We start from the raw sequence: 18,263 nt of genomic DNA on the forward strand, positions 1-18,263 counted from the left end.
GATCATTTCTGAGTGACCTTAATCTTGAGGGCCTGGCTTCAAGCCCCAGATTACCCATTGCAATACATGTGTCTCTTACTGGAAGGAGCCCCTTCTGTAATGGGTATCAGCATATGCTATCTTTATGGCCCCTGCCTCGCATTAGTCATCATAAGACAGGACTCACTGGGCTGCCCTATCCTGGACAAAGGTCTTCCTTTCGAGCATGGGAAAGCCATTTATGGGGAGTTGGGGATAACCTTGATTGCTCTTTTAAAGGCACCCCAGACATCCAAGGATATTAACTACTCAAAAACTCAAGTCTGCATTTAGGTTCTCCCCTAACATTAGCAGGATTTGGGGTTAAATCACAAATAGATGCCACTTGTCTACCTAAATTATTTAAAATTATAAATCATTCCACTAACCATTAACCTTAACATATTCTGGTGGTACCTGATGTTTTCTAGATGTATTTAGCCTGTAGAGAGTAGTAGATACATAATAGAAACATATAACCTGAAAGGAGTCCCTTGACAAATATACATCTTTAATGATGCAGAAGACCAAGTTCAAATTTAGAATTCCAGGACTCCTCAGATTTATGCACTTTGAGGTGGTGAAGGGAGTGCTGGTCCTGGCTGGACTGTTGGCCCTCTGCCCACCTGCCTTCTTTTCTCATCTCTGTCCTGCACTAGGGATCTGTGGACACAGCAACTCAGATGTCCAAGTGATGTGCTATCTCTTCAAACAGCTGCCCCTTAGCCACTTTTAGGGATGCTCAGACTCTGCCCTGGAGAGGATGGACCTGGGGGAAGAGGCCACATTCTCCAGCCATTTGAAGAGAGAATTCTGGGGTTACAGGAGCCCAGAACTTAGTCCTGGAAGAGAGGCCCAGGTGCTAGATGGGCATGGTCCCTGGACTCTGTGGGCTCCTCACCCTGTGGGAGGAGTGTGGCCAGAGCGAGGCTAGAAGAGAGCCTAGAAAATGTGGGGCCTTGGGGAGGCTCTCTTTCCCAGGTATTAGGGAAGTACTGTCTGTGTCATCTCTCCTCACCCATCCTGCGTGCAGGGGCTGTGTCAGGCTGCATCCCCAGCGTCTGTCAGTGTCTGGCATCTAGATGTTACATTGAACATAGGTGCTTGGTGGAAAGTACATTTGAGACAGCTCCTCAAACCTTAATTCCTTTAAACTTTCTTAGCTATTATACAGATGAAGGCTGTGGGATTCAGAGGTTAAGTGACTAGCCCAAAGGTCACACAGCTAGATGAATAGAGGCTGGATTTGCACTCACTTCACCATCCGGCCAACTCGCTCGTTCTTTTTATTATTTTTCTTTGCCCCTGTGCTGGGGCGCAAGAATGGGTGCGGTCCCTCTAAGAAGCCAGCCCATTCCCGCCGCTGCTCTCTTGTCTGTATCCCTCCCCATCCTCCTCTATTCTGCCTCGTTCCCGCGCTCCCGCACCGGGATCCGCTGCTCCTGGTTCTCCTCCCCTCACGGAGCCCCTCCCCTCCCCTCAGGGCGACGTCACGTGCCGCCCCATCCCACGGCGCCTGCGCACTGCTTATTTCCCGCTGTCAGGATGAGGAGGCGGAGGTCGGCGCTCGGGTCCGTTTCTGCCCGCGGCTGTGGAGGCGCCGGTGGCTCCAGCCTTAGCGGTTTCTCCCTGGGCGGCGGCGGCGGCGGCGGCTTGGTCGACGTCTCTCTCGACAGCTGAACCCCCAGGAGCCCGGACGCTGCTTCCCTGCCCATCCTCGAGAAGCGAGGCCGGCCGCCAGGCCATGGCGCAGCCGGGCCCGGCTCCTCAGCCTGACGGTGAGGCGCCCACCATGGCAGGCGCGTCGGGCGCGGCCTGCCCAGCGCCGGCGTCGCGGGAGGACCTGCGGGCAGCTGGAAGGGCGCGCGCCGGCCCGGGGGTGACCCTGCCGCGCAGAGGCGGGAGCGCGCGGGCTCCGGCGCCGTCTGCGCGCGAGGGCGGCTAAGGGGCCGGGGCGACTGCCGCCGGGGAGGGGGCGGGAGGCACGGCCGCATCTCTGGCCGGAGGCCCGAGGGAAGGGCGTGGGGAGGCTGCGGCGGGGGACCGGGCAGAATCCGGAGAGCGTGGAGAGGGAGCTACGGTGGTACCAGCACGTGGGTTCTGACTGTGGGGAAGATGGGAATCGGGAACTTGTGCTATATTCATTAAAAACAAAACAAAACTGCTTGGGTAGTCGTGGTGTTCCCTCCCCTTCCCCACCCCAGTCCATGCTACAGAGCTCTTTGCACCCACTTTTGTGACAAAATTAGTTGGGGTCAGTAACTGTTTTTAGTAGCGTTCCTTGAGAGGCATGTGGCTTAATGGTGAGTGCTGGGGCCAGAGAGTCTAAAGGACCTGGATCCTTTGCCAGTAAGCTCTGGGCAAATTTCTTAGCTTCTTTGAACTTAAGTATTCTTACTCATGAAAAGTGATGAATTCATGCCTTTGTATTTAATTTATAAAGATGGCAACGTATATGTATGGAAATTGATTAGTAGTATTACCGGGTTATTTGGTAGTAATGAGAATGGTGTTTCAGAATGCTGAAGTCTAGGAAACGTGTCTTTTATAACACATTCTTGGAAGGAAAAAGAGCTCCATCCTAAATAAACCAAGTTGGTTGTCAGAGTCCTTCATGACCTTCTGGGAAGAGGGTTTAAGCTCTGCTTTAGGGACTGACCACATCTTTCTAGATTTTACTACCTGGAGATATATTTGGAAAGAATGTACTTGGTCTTTGGCAGAGTACTACCGGATCAAGTTGAGGAAGTTCTTTCAGGTGTATTTGTATAATCAGCTTTTGTGCTTAGCATCTTTAAGGGTGAGTGGAATGTTAAGATATGGTGCTGAGCACATAGTAGATACTTAAAAAGTTGCCTTTGTCTAGAGTTGTCCTTTAAAATAGCCTTTCATGAAAATCTTTCTCTCTGTTCTTGATTTTGGGGAACCTGACACAGTGTTATCAGATTTTTAAGGCTAGCTGCTTTCTTGGTCCTGTGCTCCAAAACCCGTCAGCTTCTGGTTTTAGGTTTTGTTAGTTGTCTAAGGAGAGATGTTTAGTATACACAACTGTAATTGTATGAAAATCCTGCTTGCTGTTTCTGTTTCAGTAAAAGAGAAGGGAGGTATTTCTGGTGGGCTGTGTGAGAGAGGAAACAGATGTTTTCAGGGTACATTTTAATTTTCATCTAATTGCTTTTGGTGTCAGAGAAGAAAACTTTGCTTTTGCACAAACCCCTCTTTGTTAACTGCAGACAGAAGCAGAATACAGAGAGCCCCAGTGGCTTCTGGTTCTGATCTGGTAGGTATGCTTAGCTGGCTGCTGCCTTCTCTTAGTTGCATGGAAACAAATGTCTAGGGGCAGCTCAGGTGACATGACAGTCTGGAATTAAAATTCCCTGTCTCTTTCAAGATGTGAACTGGTCTTGTAAATAGGCAGAAGTGACTAAGCACTTGATAGAGGCTAGGAAAAACTAGCTTTAGGAAGTCTTGTATTCTTGCTATTCTTAATACAGGTTTATTCCCTGTTTTTCAAATCCTTCGACTCTAGGATGAGTTACAGTTTGCATAGATTGCAGTATTTATTTTCAATTAGTGTAGTAAATGAGCAGCTACCGTTGCTGTTTACAAAAGGCAAGAAAATATGGTATATTTGACTGCTTTGAGTGTCTTCTTAGAAGTTCATCTTGGGGATTTAATTTTTCTTAGGTTGAACTTAATATAGATCACTTCTTAACACTTCAGCTTTAAGCACACTCAAATTTCCTAGCTCTGATTTAAAAAAAAAAAAACTTGCAGAATTCTTTTGAGTCAAAGTGGTAAAAGATAAATGCTTAGTTTTTTACTTTAATATTGCTGTTATCCCATTTTAGAAGCAGTTGTCTTTTATGTTGTCATTGTTTTCTTTTCCTTTTCAAAGGTATCTTTGTTTTTCATGAGAGAGAAATGGTAGATTAAGAAAAGAATTGATTTTTCTGTACATTGACAAGATGGAATGTAGTAATTTTCTTTTACTGTTTTGTAAATTTTTTGAAAAAATTTCTTTTGGATGTGCATCTTAGTTTACTCATTCAGAATAAATATAATTTTAACAGCCAAATTTCAGCTGATTATTCCGTTTTACCATGAGAATTCAAAAGCTATTATAGAATGTAAAAATTTTCAAGTTTTAATATTTCATTTATTTTTTTGATTTTTTAAATTCAGGTGTAGTTGATATACAATATTGGTTTCAAGTGTACAACATAGTGATTCAACAGTTATGTATATTATGAAATGCTTACTCCAACTAGTGTAGTTACTATCTGTCAACATAGAAGGATGTTGCAGAACTATTGATTATATTCTCTGTACTGTATTTTCATCCCTGTGACTAATAAATACTGAGATTTTGTTAGCCACAAAATGAAGGTATTTCACCACCAAACCCAACCCGTCCCCCATGGTATCCACCAGTCACTTCTCAGTGTTTCTGAGTCTTTTGCTATGTTGTTTGTTTTGAATTGTTTTTAGCTTCCACATATAAATGAAACCATATGGTATTTGTTTTTCTCTACCTGGCTTATTTCACTCTGCATAATATTGTCTAGGTACATCCATGTTGTCCCAAATGGCAGGATTTCTTTCTTCTTTTTTATGGCTAAATAATATTCCATTGTGTATATGTGCATATCCACATTTTCTTTATCCATTCATCTATTGATGGACAATTTGGTTGCTTCCACATCTTGGCTATTGTAAATAATGTGGCAGTAAATATAGGGGTGCTTATATCTTTTTGAATCATAGATTTTGTTTGGGTAAATTCCTAGAATTACTGGATTGTGTGGTATTTCTATTTTGCGTTTTTTTTGAGGAACTTCCGTACTGCTTTCCACAGAGGCTGAACCAATTTACATTCTCAAGTTTTAAGTTTAACTATATCTTAGGTGCATTTGCTTTGATTTTACTTCTTTTCTTTATATAAAAACACTGTCTCTAAAATCCCTCCATTAAAAAAGTGTGTCCCCTCCCACCTTTGAAAAGTAACCACTATTAAGTTTTCTGTCCTTGACTTTTTTCCGTAGTTACACAGACAGACTACCTTTCCCCTCTGAAATGGACATGCTTTAGGTACATAGGTCTGCAACTTGTCTGTTTTCATCTGTATACTTGCAGATGGTTATGTTGCCATGTAATGTGCTGTAAGCACTGAATGCATTTATCTCAGGAAATGTTCATATCAGTGTGTGGGTATGATTATAATATTTTATTGTTCCTATTTTACTGATGAGGAAACTGAAGCACAGAGAAGTTAAAAGTGCCTAGAGTATATAGTTAGGAAATTGAGGGAACCAAGGTTCAAATCCAGGCCATCTAATGCCAGGGCCCTCTGGTCTGTGTACCAGATCATGGACTACTTTCCAGGTCAGTGTTATAGATCTACTTCATTGTTGTTAAAGAGGATATCATCGTATGTATATACCATGAATGATTTATTTGCTTGTTTCTCTATTGATAGACAAATAGTTGCTTCAAATTTTTCATTATTTTGTAAGCAGAGCTGTAATAAATATCTTTGTACATATTTTTCAGGTACTCTTACTTCTGTAAGACCAGTGAATTAAAAGGGCATGAGCTCTGAGTAGTTTAAATTTTAATAGATACTGACAGTTTACTCTCAAGAAAAGTATCAATTTACATACCTGCCAACAGTATATGACAGGGTGGATTTTCCCTACATTCTTATAACCACTGAATAATGTCAGTTCTAAATTTTTATCTTCTGATAGCTTAAAAAAAATGATATTCTCTAGTTAACAGACACTTGCCTGCCTACTCTATGCCAAATCCTATGCTAGGCTGTAGGAAATACGATGATGAATGAAGCCAACTCATTCCTGGGTGGGGAATCAGATGCACATTAATTAGACAACTATAAAACCATGTATGAGTGTGTACTCAACAAATATGAGTGTGTACTACTTGGCAGGCTCAATTCTAGGTATTTGGAATCCATCAGTGGGCAACACAGATAATAAATAAATGTGCCCTAGTGTAGGATAAACAGATGCTAAACAACAAATATAACCAAATGATATGGATTGTTAGGGGATAAGTGCTGTGGTAAAAAGAATATAGCAGGGTAAAAGGAAGGGGGGTGGGCCGTTTTTAAATAGGGTGTTTAGAATAGCCTTACTGAGAAGATGACATTTGAACAAAGACTGGAAGGAGAAGGGTTGGTTATGAGGATATCTGTAGGAAAGTCTTCCAGAAGGATCAATTTTTATAAATGCCTTGGGAAGGAGTATGTCTGGCATGTTTGAGAAATGGCATGGAGGTCAGTGTAGCTAGACTCAAGTTAAATGGGGGGTGGGTGTGGGGGAGTAGGAGAGGGTATGGGCAAGGGGAGTAGTAGGATAAGAGGTAATGGAGTGGGGGGCTGATCTTGTAGGGGCCTAGAAGCATTGATTGCCTTTAGCTGGGGAACCATTCAGAAGGTTTTGAGCAGACTTGTGAAGTGATCCGACATGTTTTAAAAAATCATTCTGGCTGCCAGATTGGCAGTAAAGAGAAGACATTAACTCAGGTAAAAGATGATGAGGTTTGTGTGAGGTTGGAGGCACCAGAGGGAGGGGTGAACACGTTGGACACTGATGACGTGCCAAAGTCCCCGGCTGCTGCCCCCTCCCAACCTGAAAAATGTGCCTTAGGCTAGCCAATCCTTGTGCCACTGTAAATCTAAGCTCTGCCTCCCCCTACCTTCTTTAAAAACTTGCTGCCTGCCCTGCTGAGCGTGATTTCCCAGGCCTGAGATAGCCAGACAGGGGAACATCATCTGGGAATTGCACTCAAACTGCCTGGCCCTTTGTTGCCTCTCATCGCCTGCTTATTTCGGTTAGAATTTATCTTACAGTTTGGACTAGGGAATATTGTTGAAGGTTATATTTGAAGGTATGGACAACAGGTTTTGGATTAGTTATGGAATGCAGGAGAGAGAAGAGTTAAGGATTTCTTAAGGTTTTTGGCCTGAGCAACTGTGAGAGGTACATGATGCTCTGAATGCTTGTCATTTAGGAATTTGACCCATTAGGGAGTTTAGGAAAGATTTTTGAGGAAGTGGTCCTAGAGATCTAATGGATGAGCAGGAGATTCCTTTTTTGGAAGAAGCAGGATGAGTAAGAAAACTGAAAAAAGGTCTGTATGTCTGGGTAGAGAATGAGAGGATGTGATATAAGTATGGGTTGATCAGCATGGGCTTTAGCCTTAGAGCTGTAAAGGAAGCAATTGAAAGCTTTTAAATAAGTCAAAGCAAAATTTAATCTTAAGCAAATTAAGAAAACATGATAACTTTAATTTGTACTTCCTGATAATGATTATATATATTTATTTTTGCTTGTGCACAAAGCTTTTAATTTTTATGTAGATCTGACCATTTAAAAATATATAATAGTTTCCGGGTTTCTTGTCTTGCTTAGGAATACCTCCCCAACTCCCATGTTTATTAAAAAAAAAACCCTCGTTTTCAACACTTTCTGGTTTTGTTTTTTATATTTAGTACTTTAAAATCATCTGGAATTTAAATTTAAACAGGGAAAGTTGAATATAAAGAATTATTAACTAAACAGGAGATTACCTAAGAGAAAAGGAAAACCTAGAGAATAAAGGAATAGCAGATCCAAGAAGCAGTCAGTGAGGCTAGGGCTGGGACAGAGCACCCAGGGAAGGAACAGCTCTTCAGGAGGCCACTTCCAGAACTGAGATCTAGACTTCGTTGTACAGGGTGCAGCTGGGGCACTCTAGGGGGCAGAGTTCATTGAGGGGGCCACATCTGCAGAATTTGCAGGAAAGCTGCTTTCTGGCTTACTGGGGAAAGCTGCTTACACCTGAAAGTTGTTTTCAATGAGATATAGGAATCTAACTTTATTTTTCTTCCAAATAGCAACACCATTTATTCAGTAATCCATATACTTGGTTTGTTATAACTTGATAAATCCTCCAACCACTACACTTGAAGAGACACCTGGTCCAAAACACAAAAGCCCTCAGCTTACCCCACAGTCTTATCACTGCAATGTCCTGACACATGCTAGCCTGGAATTGTATAATACCCTTTAATTTGTATGTCTTACCTGACCTCCTGTGGATGGAATTGCCTTTGAATCTTAAGAGCTCTGATTTCTAAAATATCTTCAGTTCACCATATAGTAGGTTTTTTATCCAGTGAAATTTAATACTCCTTTTGTATAATCATTAAATTGAGTTTAGTTTTTATAGGAGTATTCAGTAAACATTTATTTGTGTTTAGTTGTGCTAGGTAATGTGCAGGGGATATAGATATAGATATGGTTCTGCTTTCAAGAATTTTATAATCTAGTGGGGGAATGAGCCTTAGGCACACTACTGTGAACTGAGGAGGTGTCTAGTGATAGAAGATAGTTTTCCTCTGTTGGATCTCAGAGGAAGCTGTTCCTGCGCGTGAAAAATAGGAAGAGCTGTGAAGGAAGGCTTCGCTCATTTCCTCGTCTCGATACCTGTATCTCTTCCAAGTGGTAGACTGATTTCTGTTTGAGTGCATCTGGAGAGAGAAGGAACTCACTATCTCCTAGTTTTGGCTAGTTCTAATGTTTTGTTCATCTTTAAAAAAAAATAACGAGAAATTTGTGTTTCTTAATCTCCTTCACCTATTTTTGTCTACCTCTGCCCCCCCATGCTTATCCTTTAATTAGGTGGAAACTTGCCTTACTATAACTTCCACCCACTGATTTAGTTCTCTTCTTGTGTGCTACCCAAAAAATCCAAGGCATTCTTTTCCATGTTAGTCTGAAGAAATTTGATAATAGCATTATGTCCTCTCTAGATATTCTCTTTATTTCTTCCATTATTGTACCAATTTTGAACCTACTTAATAAAATTTGGTTTTCTTTGAGTCAGATTCCAGTTGTTAATGACTTCTGGTGGTACCTGATGTTTTTTTTTCTAGATGTATTTAGCCTACAGAGAGTAGTAGTTACATAATAGAAACATACCACTTGAAAGGAGTCCCAAAGACAGTTATCTTCCCTCACTTTAGGAAATTAGGACTAAAGTGGAAGTAATTTGCATTACAACAGAGACTACTAGAATTTAGTAGTAGAGTGGGGCTGTCACCTCTCTTGTGGTTAATTGCTTTTGTTTATGTAGACTGAGCTTTCTCTAGATGCCTCTTATGATGCTGCCTGAAAAGAATCACAGAGTTGATATAACTTGATTACAGTCTGTTAGAATGCACAAGACTTTTTCAATAATCATTGACTGTTCATTAATACTTTCATTCTTTAAATAAGTATTTATTGCTTATGCTTATTACATGATTGGCATTGTGTTGGGGATTATTACAACAAAAGGACAGGCTATGAGGAAGGCCATGGATGAAACTAATGGGTAGGTTGAGGAAGAGGAAACCAATGAGTAATCATAAAAAAGGAGAGTTAGGAAGAAGATTAGTATTAGAAGTCAGTATTGAGTATAGAGAAAGTCTGAAGGAGGAGGAATATGGTCACCTGGATTAAATACTTCAGAGAAGTCAGATGAAGACAGAAGTAGTCATTGAAATTAGCAATTCAGTGATCATCAAGACCTCTAAGAGTTTTTGTAAGGAAGAAATAATAGGTAAAGGCAGCCATGTATAGACTCATTTTAAAAATTATGGTCATACACATACAAGTGGGGTGGTTACTTGAGAGGGATAATAGAGTTGTGGTAAAGTGTGTGTTTTAAAAATAGAGATTTAAATAATTGTCGATGCTGGAGGAACTGCCAGTGGGAAGGGAGAACCTGAAGATATCAAGGAGAAAATAAGTAGGAGTAGGTCTGAGGAATTGAGAGCAGGGAAGTTGGATCAGGAGTTTGAGTGTCAAGAGGAGAGAAATCTTCCAAAACAACAGAAAAAGGAAAGGGTGAGTGAGAGAGAAAGGTAAGGAAAACCCTGAGGCAGAAGAGAATCTGACTAAATGTATTTGTAGTCTCCATTCTTTTATTCATTTATTCAACACACATGGTTTGAGTGTCAACTGTGTACACACAGTAATCAAGGTGCCTGTCCTCATGAAGGTTGTAGTTTTGAGAACTCTGTTGCAGTCAAGTAAATTAGGTTGTTTATACTCATTTGGGTTCCTCATCCTAACGACAAAGCTCAAAATAATTTGGCTGTTTTCCCGGTTTTCTTATATGACCAGTACCATTCTAGATGCAGAGGAGAGAAGTGAATTCACTATATACATTGAGTACCTTGGGCATTAGGGCTTAATCCTGTCATGGAACCTGTGTTAAGAAAGACTGGTAGAGTTGTAAGTATGATTGGGTCCTTACTGTGGGAAATCTGATGGGGTGGGGAGAGCTAGCAATGATGTGGGTTACCATACCTTTGGTTAAGGCTATTAAAAATCAAGACAAACTTGATATTTACCATGAATCCCCTATTAGTATCTACTTTCTCTAAGCTCCTGCTATGTTATCTATAAATTAACTGCTGCCACCTTGCCCCCACTTTCCCAACTTCATACATAGATCTTAGTCCCCAACTTTCTTAGCTCTCTGCAGCAGAGTCTGTCTGAAACTACTACTATCTTTCATTTAATTGTGAATCTGGTAGGGTTCTCTACACATTTATGGAAGGGACATTATCAGTTTAGATCCATTTCTATTGCAAAAATTTGTTCTGCATTTATTACTAACAGATGAAAATCCAGTCTTTCTAGAACACTTTCAGTTTTTATGGTAACTGTATTAGAAAATTCTTAATTTTGTTAGGCCCAGATCACTTCCCTACAACTTGTATACCTTGGTTGTGACCTCTTGAATGAATCAGAGTTAGGGTATTTTTTCTTACACATAGAAGGTTTTCAGATATTTAAAGAGCTTGCTTCCATCTTGTCATAAGAGGATTCTATATCCTCACCATTTTCATGGCTTCCTCTGCAAATGCTAGCCAGATGATGTTCAAATCCTACATAGTGCTAATGTTCTTAAAATGGTGCACCAAAAATTGACAGTTATTCCAGGCACTTGTGTAAACAACAGAAAAAACATTTTTTTTGATCAAGACCTGCAATTTTTTAATGTATGCTAACATCCCCTCATTTTATGTTTTAATTCACTGTATCATATTAATTCATAATAAAATAGCAACTATGATTTACTGTAAAGCTATATGCCTTACAATGAGCTGTGTATTTTTTTTGGTTATCATTAATCTACAATTACGTGCAGAATATGTTTACTAGGCTAACCCCTTCACCAAGTCCCCCTCACAATCCCCATTACACTCACTGTCCATCAGTGTAGTAAGATGCTGTAGAATCACTACCTGTCTTCTCTATGTTGTACAGCCCTCCCCATGCCCCCCCCTACATTACACATGCTAATTGTAAGGCCCCTTTCTTTTTTCCTGCCCTTATCCCTCCCTTCCCACCCATCCTCCCCAGTCCCTTTCCTTTTGGTAACTGTTAGTCCATTCTTGGGTTCTGTGATTCTGCTGCTGTTTGTTCCTTCAGTTTTTTCTTTGTTCTTATACTCCACATATGAGTGAAATCATTTGGTACTTGTCTTTCTCCACCTCACTTATTTCACTGAGCATAGTACCCTCTAGCTCCATCCATGTTGTTGCAAATAGTAGGATTTGTTTTCTTCTTATGGCTGAATAATATTCCATTGTGTATATGTACCACATCTTCTTTATCCATTCATCTACTGATGGACACTTGGGTTGCTTCCATTTCTTGGCTATTGTAAATAGTGCTGAGATAAACATAGGGGTGCATCTGTCTTTTTCAAACTGGGCTCCTGCATTCTTAGGGTAAATTCCTAGAAGTGGAATTCCTGGGTCAAATGGTATTTCTATTTTGAGCTTTTTGAGGAACCTCCATACTGCTTTCCACAATGGTTGAACTAATTTGGAAATACACCAGCAGTGTAGGAGGGTTCCCCTTACTCCACAACCTTGCCAACATTTGTTGTTGTTTGTCTTTTGGATGGTGGCAATCCTTACTGGTGTGAGGTGATATCTCATTGTGGTTTTAATTTACATTTCTCTGATGACTAGCGATGGGGAGCATCTTTTCATGTGTCTGTTGGCCATCTGAATTTCTTCTTTGGAGAACTGTCTGCTCAGCTCCTCTGCCCATTTTTTAATTGGATTATTTGCTTTTTGTTTGTTGAGGTGCATGAACTCTTTATATATTTTGGATGTCAACCCTTTATCAGATCTGTCATTTATGAATATATTCTCCCATACCGTAGGATACCTTTTTGTTCTATTGATGGTGTCCTTTGCTGTACAGAAGCTTTTCAGCTTTATATAGTCCCACTTGTTCATTTTTGCTTTTGTTTCCCTTGCCCAGGGAGATATGTTCATGAAGAAGTCACTCATGTTTATGTCCAAGAGATTTTTGCCTATATTTTTTTCTAAGAGTTTTATGGTTTCATGACTTACATTCAGATCTTTGATTCATTTCAAATTTACTTTTGTGTATGGTGTTAGACAGTAATCCAGTTTCATTCTCTTACATGTAGCTGTCCAGTTTTGCCAGCACCATCTGTTGAAGAGACTATCATTTCCCCATTGTATGTCCATAGCTCCTTTATCATATATTAATTGACCATATATGTTTGGGTTAATGTCTGGAGTCTTTATTCTGTTCCACTGATCTGCGGCTCTGTTCTTGTGCCAGTAACAAATTGTCTTGATTACTGTGGCTTTGTAGTAGAGCTTGAAGTTGGGGAGTGAGATCCCCCCTACTTTATTCTTCCTTCTCAGGATTGCTTTGGCTATTCGGGGTCTTTGGTGTTTCCATATGAATTTTTGAACTATCTGTTCCAGGTCGTTGAAGAATGCTGTTGGTAATTTGATAGGAATTGCATTGAATCTGTATATTGCTTTGGGCAGGATGGCCATTTTGATGATATTAATTCTTCCTAGTCAGGAGCATGGGATGAGTTTCCATTTGTTAGTGTCCTCTTTAATTTCTCTTCAGAGTGTCTTATAGTTTTCAGGGTATAGTTCTTTCACTTCTTTGGTTAGGTTTATTCCTAGGTATTTTATTCTTTTTGATGCAATTGTGAATGGAATTGTTTCCCTGATTTCTCTTTCTATTAGTTCATTGTTAGTGTATAGGAAAGCCACAGATTTCTGTGTGTTAATTTTGTATCCTGCAACTTTGCTGAATTCCGATATTAGTTCTAGTAGTTTTGCAGTGGAGTCTTTAGGGTTTTTTTATGTACAATATCATGTCATCTGCAAATAGTGACAGTTTAACTTCTTCTTTACCAATCTGGATTCCTTGTATTTCTTTGTTTTGTCTGATTGCCGTGGCTAGGACCTCCAGTACTACGTTGAATAACAGTGGTGAGAGTGGGCATCCCTGTCTTGTACCCGATCTCAGAGGAAAAGCTTTCAGCTTCTCCCTGTTCAGTATGATGTGGGCTGTGGATTTATCATATATTCATATATGGCCTTTATCATGTTGAGGTACTTGCCCTCTACACCCATTTTGTTGAGAGTTTTTGTCATGAATGGATGTTGAATTTTGTCAAATGCTTTTTCAGCATCTATGGAGATGATCATGTGGTTTTTGTCCTTGTTTTTGTTGATGTGGTGGATGATGTTGATGGATTTTCGAATGATGTACCATCCTTGCATCCCTGGGATGAATTCCACTTGGTCATGGTGTATGATTCTCTTGATGTATTTTTGAATTTGGTGTGCTAATATTTTGTTGAGTATTTTTGTATCTACATTCATCAGGGATATTGGTCTGTAATTTTCTTTTTGTTGGGGTCTTTGCTTGGTTTTAGTATAAGGGTGATGTTGGCTTCATAGAATGAGTTTGGGAGTATTCCCTCCTCTTCTATTTTTTGGAAAACTTAAAGGAGAATGGGTATTATGTCTTCTCTGTATGTCTGATAAAATTCCGAGGTGAATCCATCTGGCCCAAGGGTTTTGTTCTTGGGTAGGTTTTTGATTTACCGATTCAGTTTCTTTGCTGGTCATTGGTTTGTTTAGATTTTCTGTTTCTTCCTTGGTCAGTCTTGAAAGGTTGTATTTTTCTAGGAAGTTGTCCATTTCTTCTAGGTTTTCCAGCTTGTTAGCATATAGGTTTTCATAGTATTCTCTAATAATTCCTTGTGTTTCTGTGGGATCCGTCATGATTTTTCCTTTCTCGTTTCTGATTCTGTTGACGTGTGTTGATTCTCATTTTCTCTTAGTAAGTCTGGGTAGAGGCTTATCTATTTTGTTTATTTTCTTGAAGAACCAGCTCTTGGTTTCATTGATTTTTTTCTATTGTTTTATTCTTCTCAATTTTATTTATTTCTTCTCTGATCTTTATTATGTCCCTCCTTCTGCTGACCTTAGGCCTCATTTGTTCTTCTTTTTCCAATTTCGATAATTGTGACATTAGACCATTCATTTGGGATTGTTCTTCCTTCTTTAAATATGCCTGGATTGCTATATACTTTCCTCTTAAGACTGCTTTTGCTGCGTCCCACAGAAGTTGGGGCTTTGTGTGATAATTGTGCTGGATCCAGTATTCTTGGTTCAAGGCCATTCTGTTTTATTGCATTAAATATATCATGCCATTCTCTTCTGGCCTGTAAGGTTTCTGTTGAGAAGTCTGATGATAGCCTGATGGGTTTTCCTTTGTAAGTGACCTTTTTTCTCTCTCTGGCTGCCTTTAATACTCTGTCCTTGTCCTTGATCTTTGCCATTTTAATTGTTATGTGTCTTGGTGTTGTCCTCTTTGGGTCCTGTCTCTCGGGAGTTCTGTGTGCCTCTGTAGTCTGAGTAACTATTTCCTCCCCCAGTTTGGGGAAGTTCTCAGCAATTATTTCTTCAAAGACATTTTCTATCCCTCTTTCTCTCTCTTCTTCTTCTGGTACCCCTATTATGCGGGTGTTCCTTTTGGATTGGTCACACAGTTCTCTTAATATTGTTTCATTCCTGGAGATCCTTTTATCTCTCTCTGCATCAGCTTCTATGAGTTCCTGTTCTCTGGTTTCTGTTCCATCAATGGCCTCTTGTATCTTATCCATTCTGCTTATAAACCCTTCCAGAGTTTGTTTCCCATCTGTAATCTCCCTCCGGACGTCTGTAATCTCCCTCCGGACTTCATTCCTTAGCTCTTGCATATTTCTCTGCTGCTCTGTGAGCATGTTTATGATTTTTATTTTGAATTCTTTTTCAGGGAGACTGGTTAGGTCTGCCTCTGCAGATCCTCTCTCAGGTGTTGTCTGAACTATCTTGGACTGGACTAAATTCTTTTGCCTTTTCATGGTGATAGTGGTGGTTGTAGGGAGGTTGCGGATGTGTCAGCTGGGAGAAGAAAGTCCTTTCCTGCTTGCTGGATGCCTTGCCCTTCTCCACTGCCTGTGTCGGTTACCTGCTCTCCTGGAGCAGCCACTAGGTTAGTCCTCTAAGCTTCTGTGGGCAGGGTCTCCATCAGAGCAGCGCGGAGCCCCTGCAGGGAGTGGTAGGCACACCAGGTGCGCTCCTCCATGATAGCGGCGCCCCTGCCGGGCTGCTGTGTGCCAGCAGCAGCCTTTGGGTCTAGCCCGGGCGGCTGTGCGTTGTGCTGGGATTCTGGTCAGCTGCTGGGAGTGTGCCTGCTCCCTCTGGCTCCGCTGCAGGTGTGCGTGGGGCTCTCCTGCATGGGCCTCTACCGGGCTCCTCTGGTTCCACTGCCACCGGTGCGCGTGAGCCGCACCCGGCCTGTTTGTTCACTGCCGCTGCGGGCTTGCACAAGCGTCTCCTGGTCCCCTCTGGCACCGTTGGCGCACACGATTTGCTCCCAGTCCCTTCCAGCGCCACTGCCCCCGGCATGCACTGCCACTTTCCTGCTACTGGGCTGGTGTGTCGGGGTCCGTGCCAGTTGGAGGAACGACTGGCAGGCTGCTTAGTGCTGTGAGGGGCTTCAGAGCTGTGCTGCCTCCCTGGGGTTTAGGGAGCCTTAGGTTTCCCGGGATTCCCAGCTGCTGGCTAAGTGTGCCGGGACGACTTTGTCCAGCAATGGGGTCCCTGTCTGTTTAAGACTTGCAGAAAGCACTTGCTTTTCTTTTGTTTCAGGGGCGCCAGTTGTGGCAAAATGCCCACAGGTTTTGCTTTTCTGTTTCTCTAATATCCAGCACCTCATGCACCTTGTGGCTGCACTCCGGGTGCGGGTTTCTAGAGCTGGTTGTTTAGCAGTCCTGGGCTTTCACTCCCTCCCCATTCCGACTCCTTTCTTCCTGCTGGGTTCTGGGGTGGGGGAACGTTTGGGTCCCTCCTGGCCCTGGCTCGCATCTTACCCCCTTTGTGTGATGTTGAGTTCTCACAGATGTAGATGTATCCTGGCTGTTGTACTGCATCCACTGGTGTCTCTTTTAGAAACAGTTGTATTTATTGTATTTTCATAAATATGTATGTTTTGGGGAGGAGATTTCCTCTGAACTACTCATGCCACCATCTTCCCATGATCCCCCAAACATTTTATAATTTTAGATAAAAACTTATATTGCCTATTGCAAACAGTCCAGAAAATGCAGAAAAGCATAAGGAGGAAAATGATCACCCAAGGATAATTTCCATTAACATTTTGGTATATTATTTTTCCAGGTTTTTATATGCATGTTAAGATATGTAAAAAAAGAGCCCTTAAAAATCTGATAAAAAGTTATAATGCTTTTATAGGCAGTTGTTTCCACTTAAATTGAAGGGATATTCATGATGTGTTATTAAATAATGTTCATTTTAATGACTGCAGTATTCCATTATATAGATTCCATAATATGTTTTATTCTTGGCAAAATTCTTACATTTTTTTCCTATTGCATGTAATACTGTAGTAAACATCCTGATACATATGTCTCCAAATATATGTGCAAATACTTCCCTCAATAAATCCCTAATTGTTTCAAAGGTTTTGTACATTTAAATTTTGATACTTTTCATATATTTACATTTTGATGTAATCTTTTGTATAAGGAATACTTCTTAGAGCATTTGGAAGTCCACTCTCTAGTGATTTAAACAAAGGGATCAGCTTTTTGTGTGTAACAAGTTCAGAAGTAAGGCAATCCAAGGCAGGTTCAGTTAGTTGCTCAGGATGTCCAAAATCCAGGTTCCTTATGTTTTCTGCTTTTCTCCTATATAGCCCATTTGTTCACATCTTTGGTGTGTGTGTGTTTTTTTTTTCCCCTTGCAGATTCAATTCTGATTACTTTTTGTGAGTATTTATTCTTAAAAATTTTTTAATAGTTTCTTTTCTTTGTAATTCATTGAGATTAATGGATTTCCTAATGTTGGACAGACTTTCTATACTTGGGATAAACTCCACTTTGTTGTGATGGATTGATTGTTCTTCTAGTGTGTAGCTAGATTTGATTTGCTAATATTTAAGAATTTTTGCAATTATATTCATAAATGAGATTGACCTGTAGTTTTTATTTTGTACTGCCTTGGGTTTTGGTGTCTTGATTATGCTAGCCTGGTGAAGTAGATTGGGAAACATTCCATCTTTTACTATGCATAGGAAATATTCATACCCTGTAGATTTGATTTGATATAATTTGTTATGTTGTCTTTTGAGTTTCATCTTGAAACCTGTGTAGCTATTTCATAATTATGTCACTTTTCTGTTGTTAGACATTGGCTTGTTAATGTTTTGGATTGTCTGATGCTGCAGCAACGTTCTTGCAACTAAATCTGTACACATATCCATGATTACTTCTTTAGGATAAGTTCTTGGCAGCAAAATTGCTTGGTTAAAGAATATATAAAATTTAAGACTTTTGCTATTGATTACCACAGTCATTTGTCTTGAAAGATACCCTGGATTTGTTTTTAATCAGGTGTAGTAAGGAAAAAGAGACAACTGCCTTTGAAGGAAGGGTTTTATTACTTAAAATTCTCAAGAGACGGGGAAGTGCAGTGAAACACAGGATCACATGAGGAAGGACCAAGGTCAGTTAGGAGGCAGAAGGAATGCAGGGAGAGCATAATAGCCTAGAGCCTTTATTATGGAAAGAATAGGTGGGGCAGAATGGGCAAGTTTGAACAACTGTAGAATTGGATAGTTGGAAAAATGTTGGTGGGCTCTGGTCTATAGAGGTAGTCCCTATATGTCTGATACTTGGCCTGGGGGGATTTAGGGCAGGGGAATTATTAGCTGGGTGTGTGAGTTAGATAAAGGAGGTGGTTGGAGTATGTACTTGGGATTGGTTGGTTTGCATGTTCCCAAGTGAGTTGTTGATTATTTCTAGGAATTAGCTAGCTC

The 18,263-nt window shown here is 40.7% G+C and overlaps 1 protein-coding gene across 5 annotated transcripts in view; it reads left to right on the top strand.

Moving 5' to 3' along the window:
* The first annotated feature begins 1,536 nt into the window (after positions 1-1,536).
* Positions 1,537-18,263, top strand: part of RABEP1 (rabaptin, RAB GTPase binding effector protein 1) — a 123,754-nt gene continuing 107,027 nt past the window's right edge. For all 5 annotated transcript variants that reach the window (XM_037026855.2, XM_037026858.2, XM_037026859.2 and 2 more), the window contains exon 1: positions 1,537-1,796. In XM_037026855.2, the coding sequence (XP_036882750.1) occupies positions 1,763-1,796 (34 nt within the window). In that variant the 5' untranslated portion in view covers positions 1,537-1,762. The remainder of the gene's footprint in view (positions 1,797-18,263) is intronic.

Source organism: Manis javanica, chromosome 4 (assembly GCF_040802235.1).
Source record: "Manis javanica isolate MJ-LG chromosome 4, MJ_LKY, whole genome shotgun sequence".
Taxonomy (NCBI): Eukaryota; Metazoa; Chordata; class Mammalia; order Pholidota; family Manidae; genus Manis; species Manis javanica.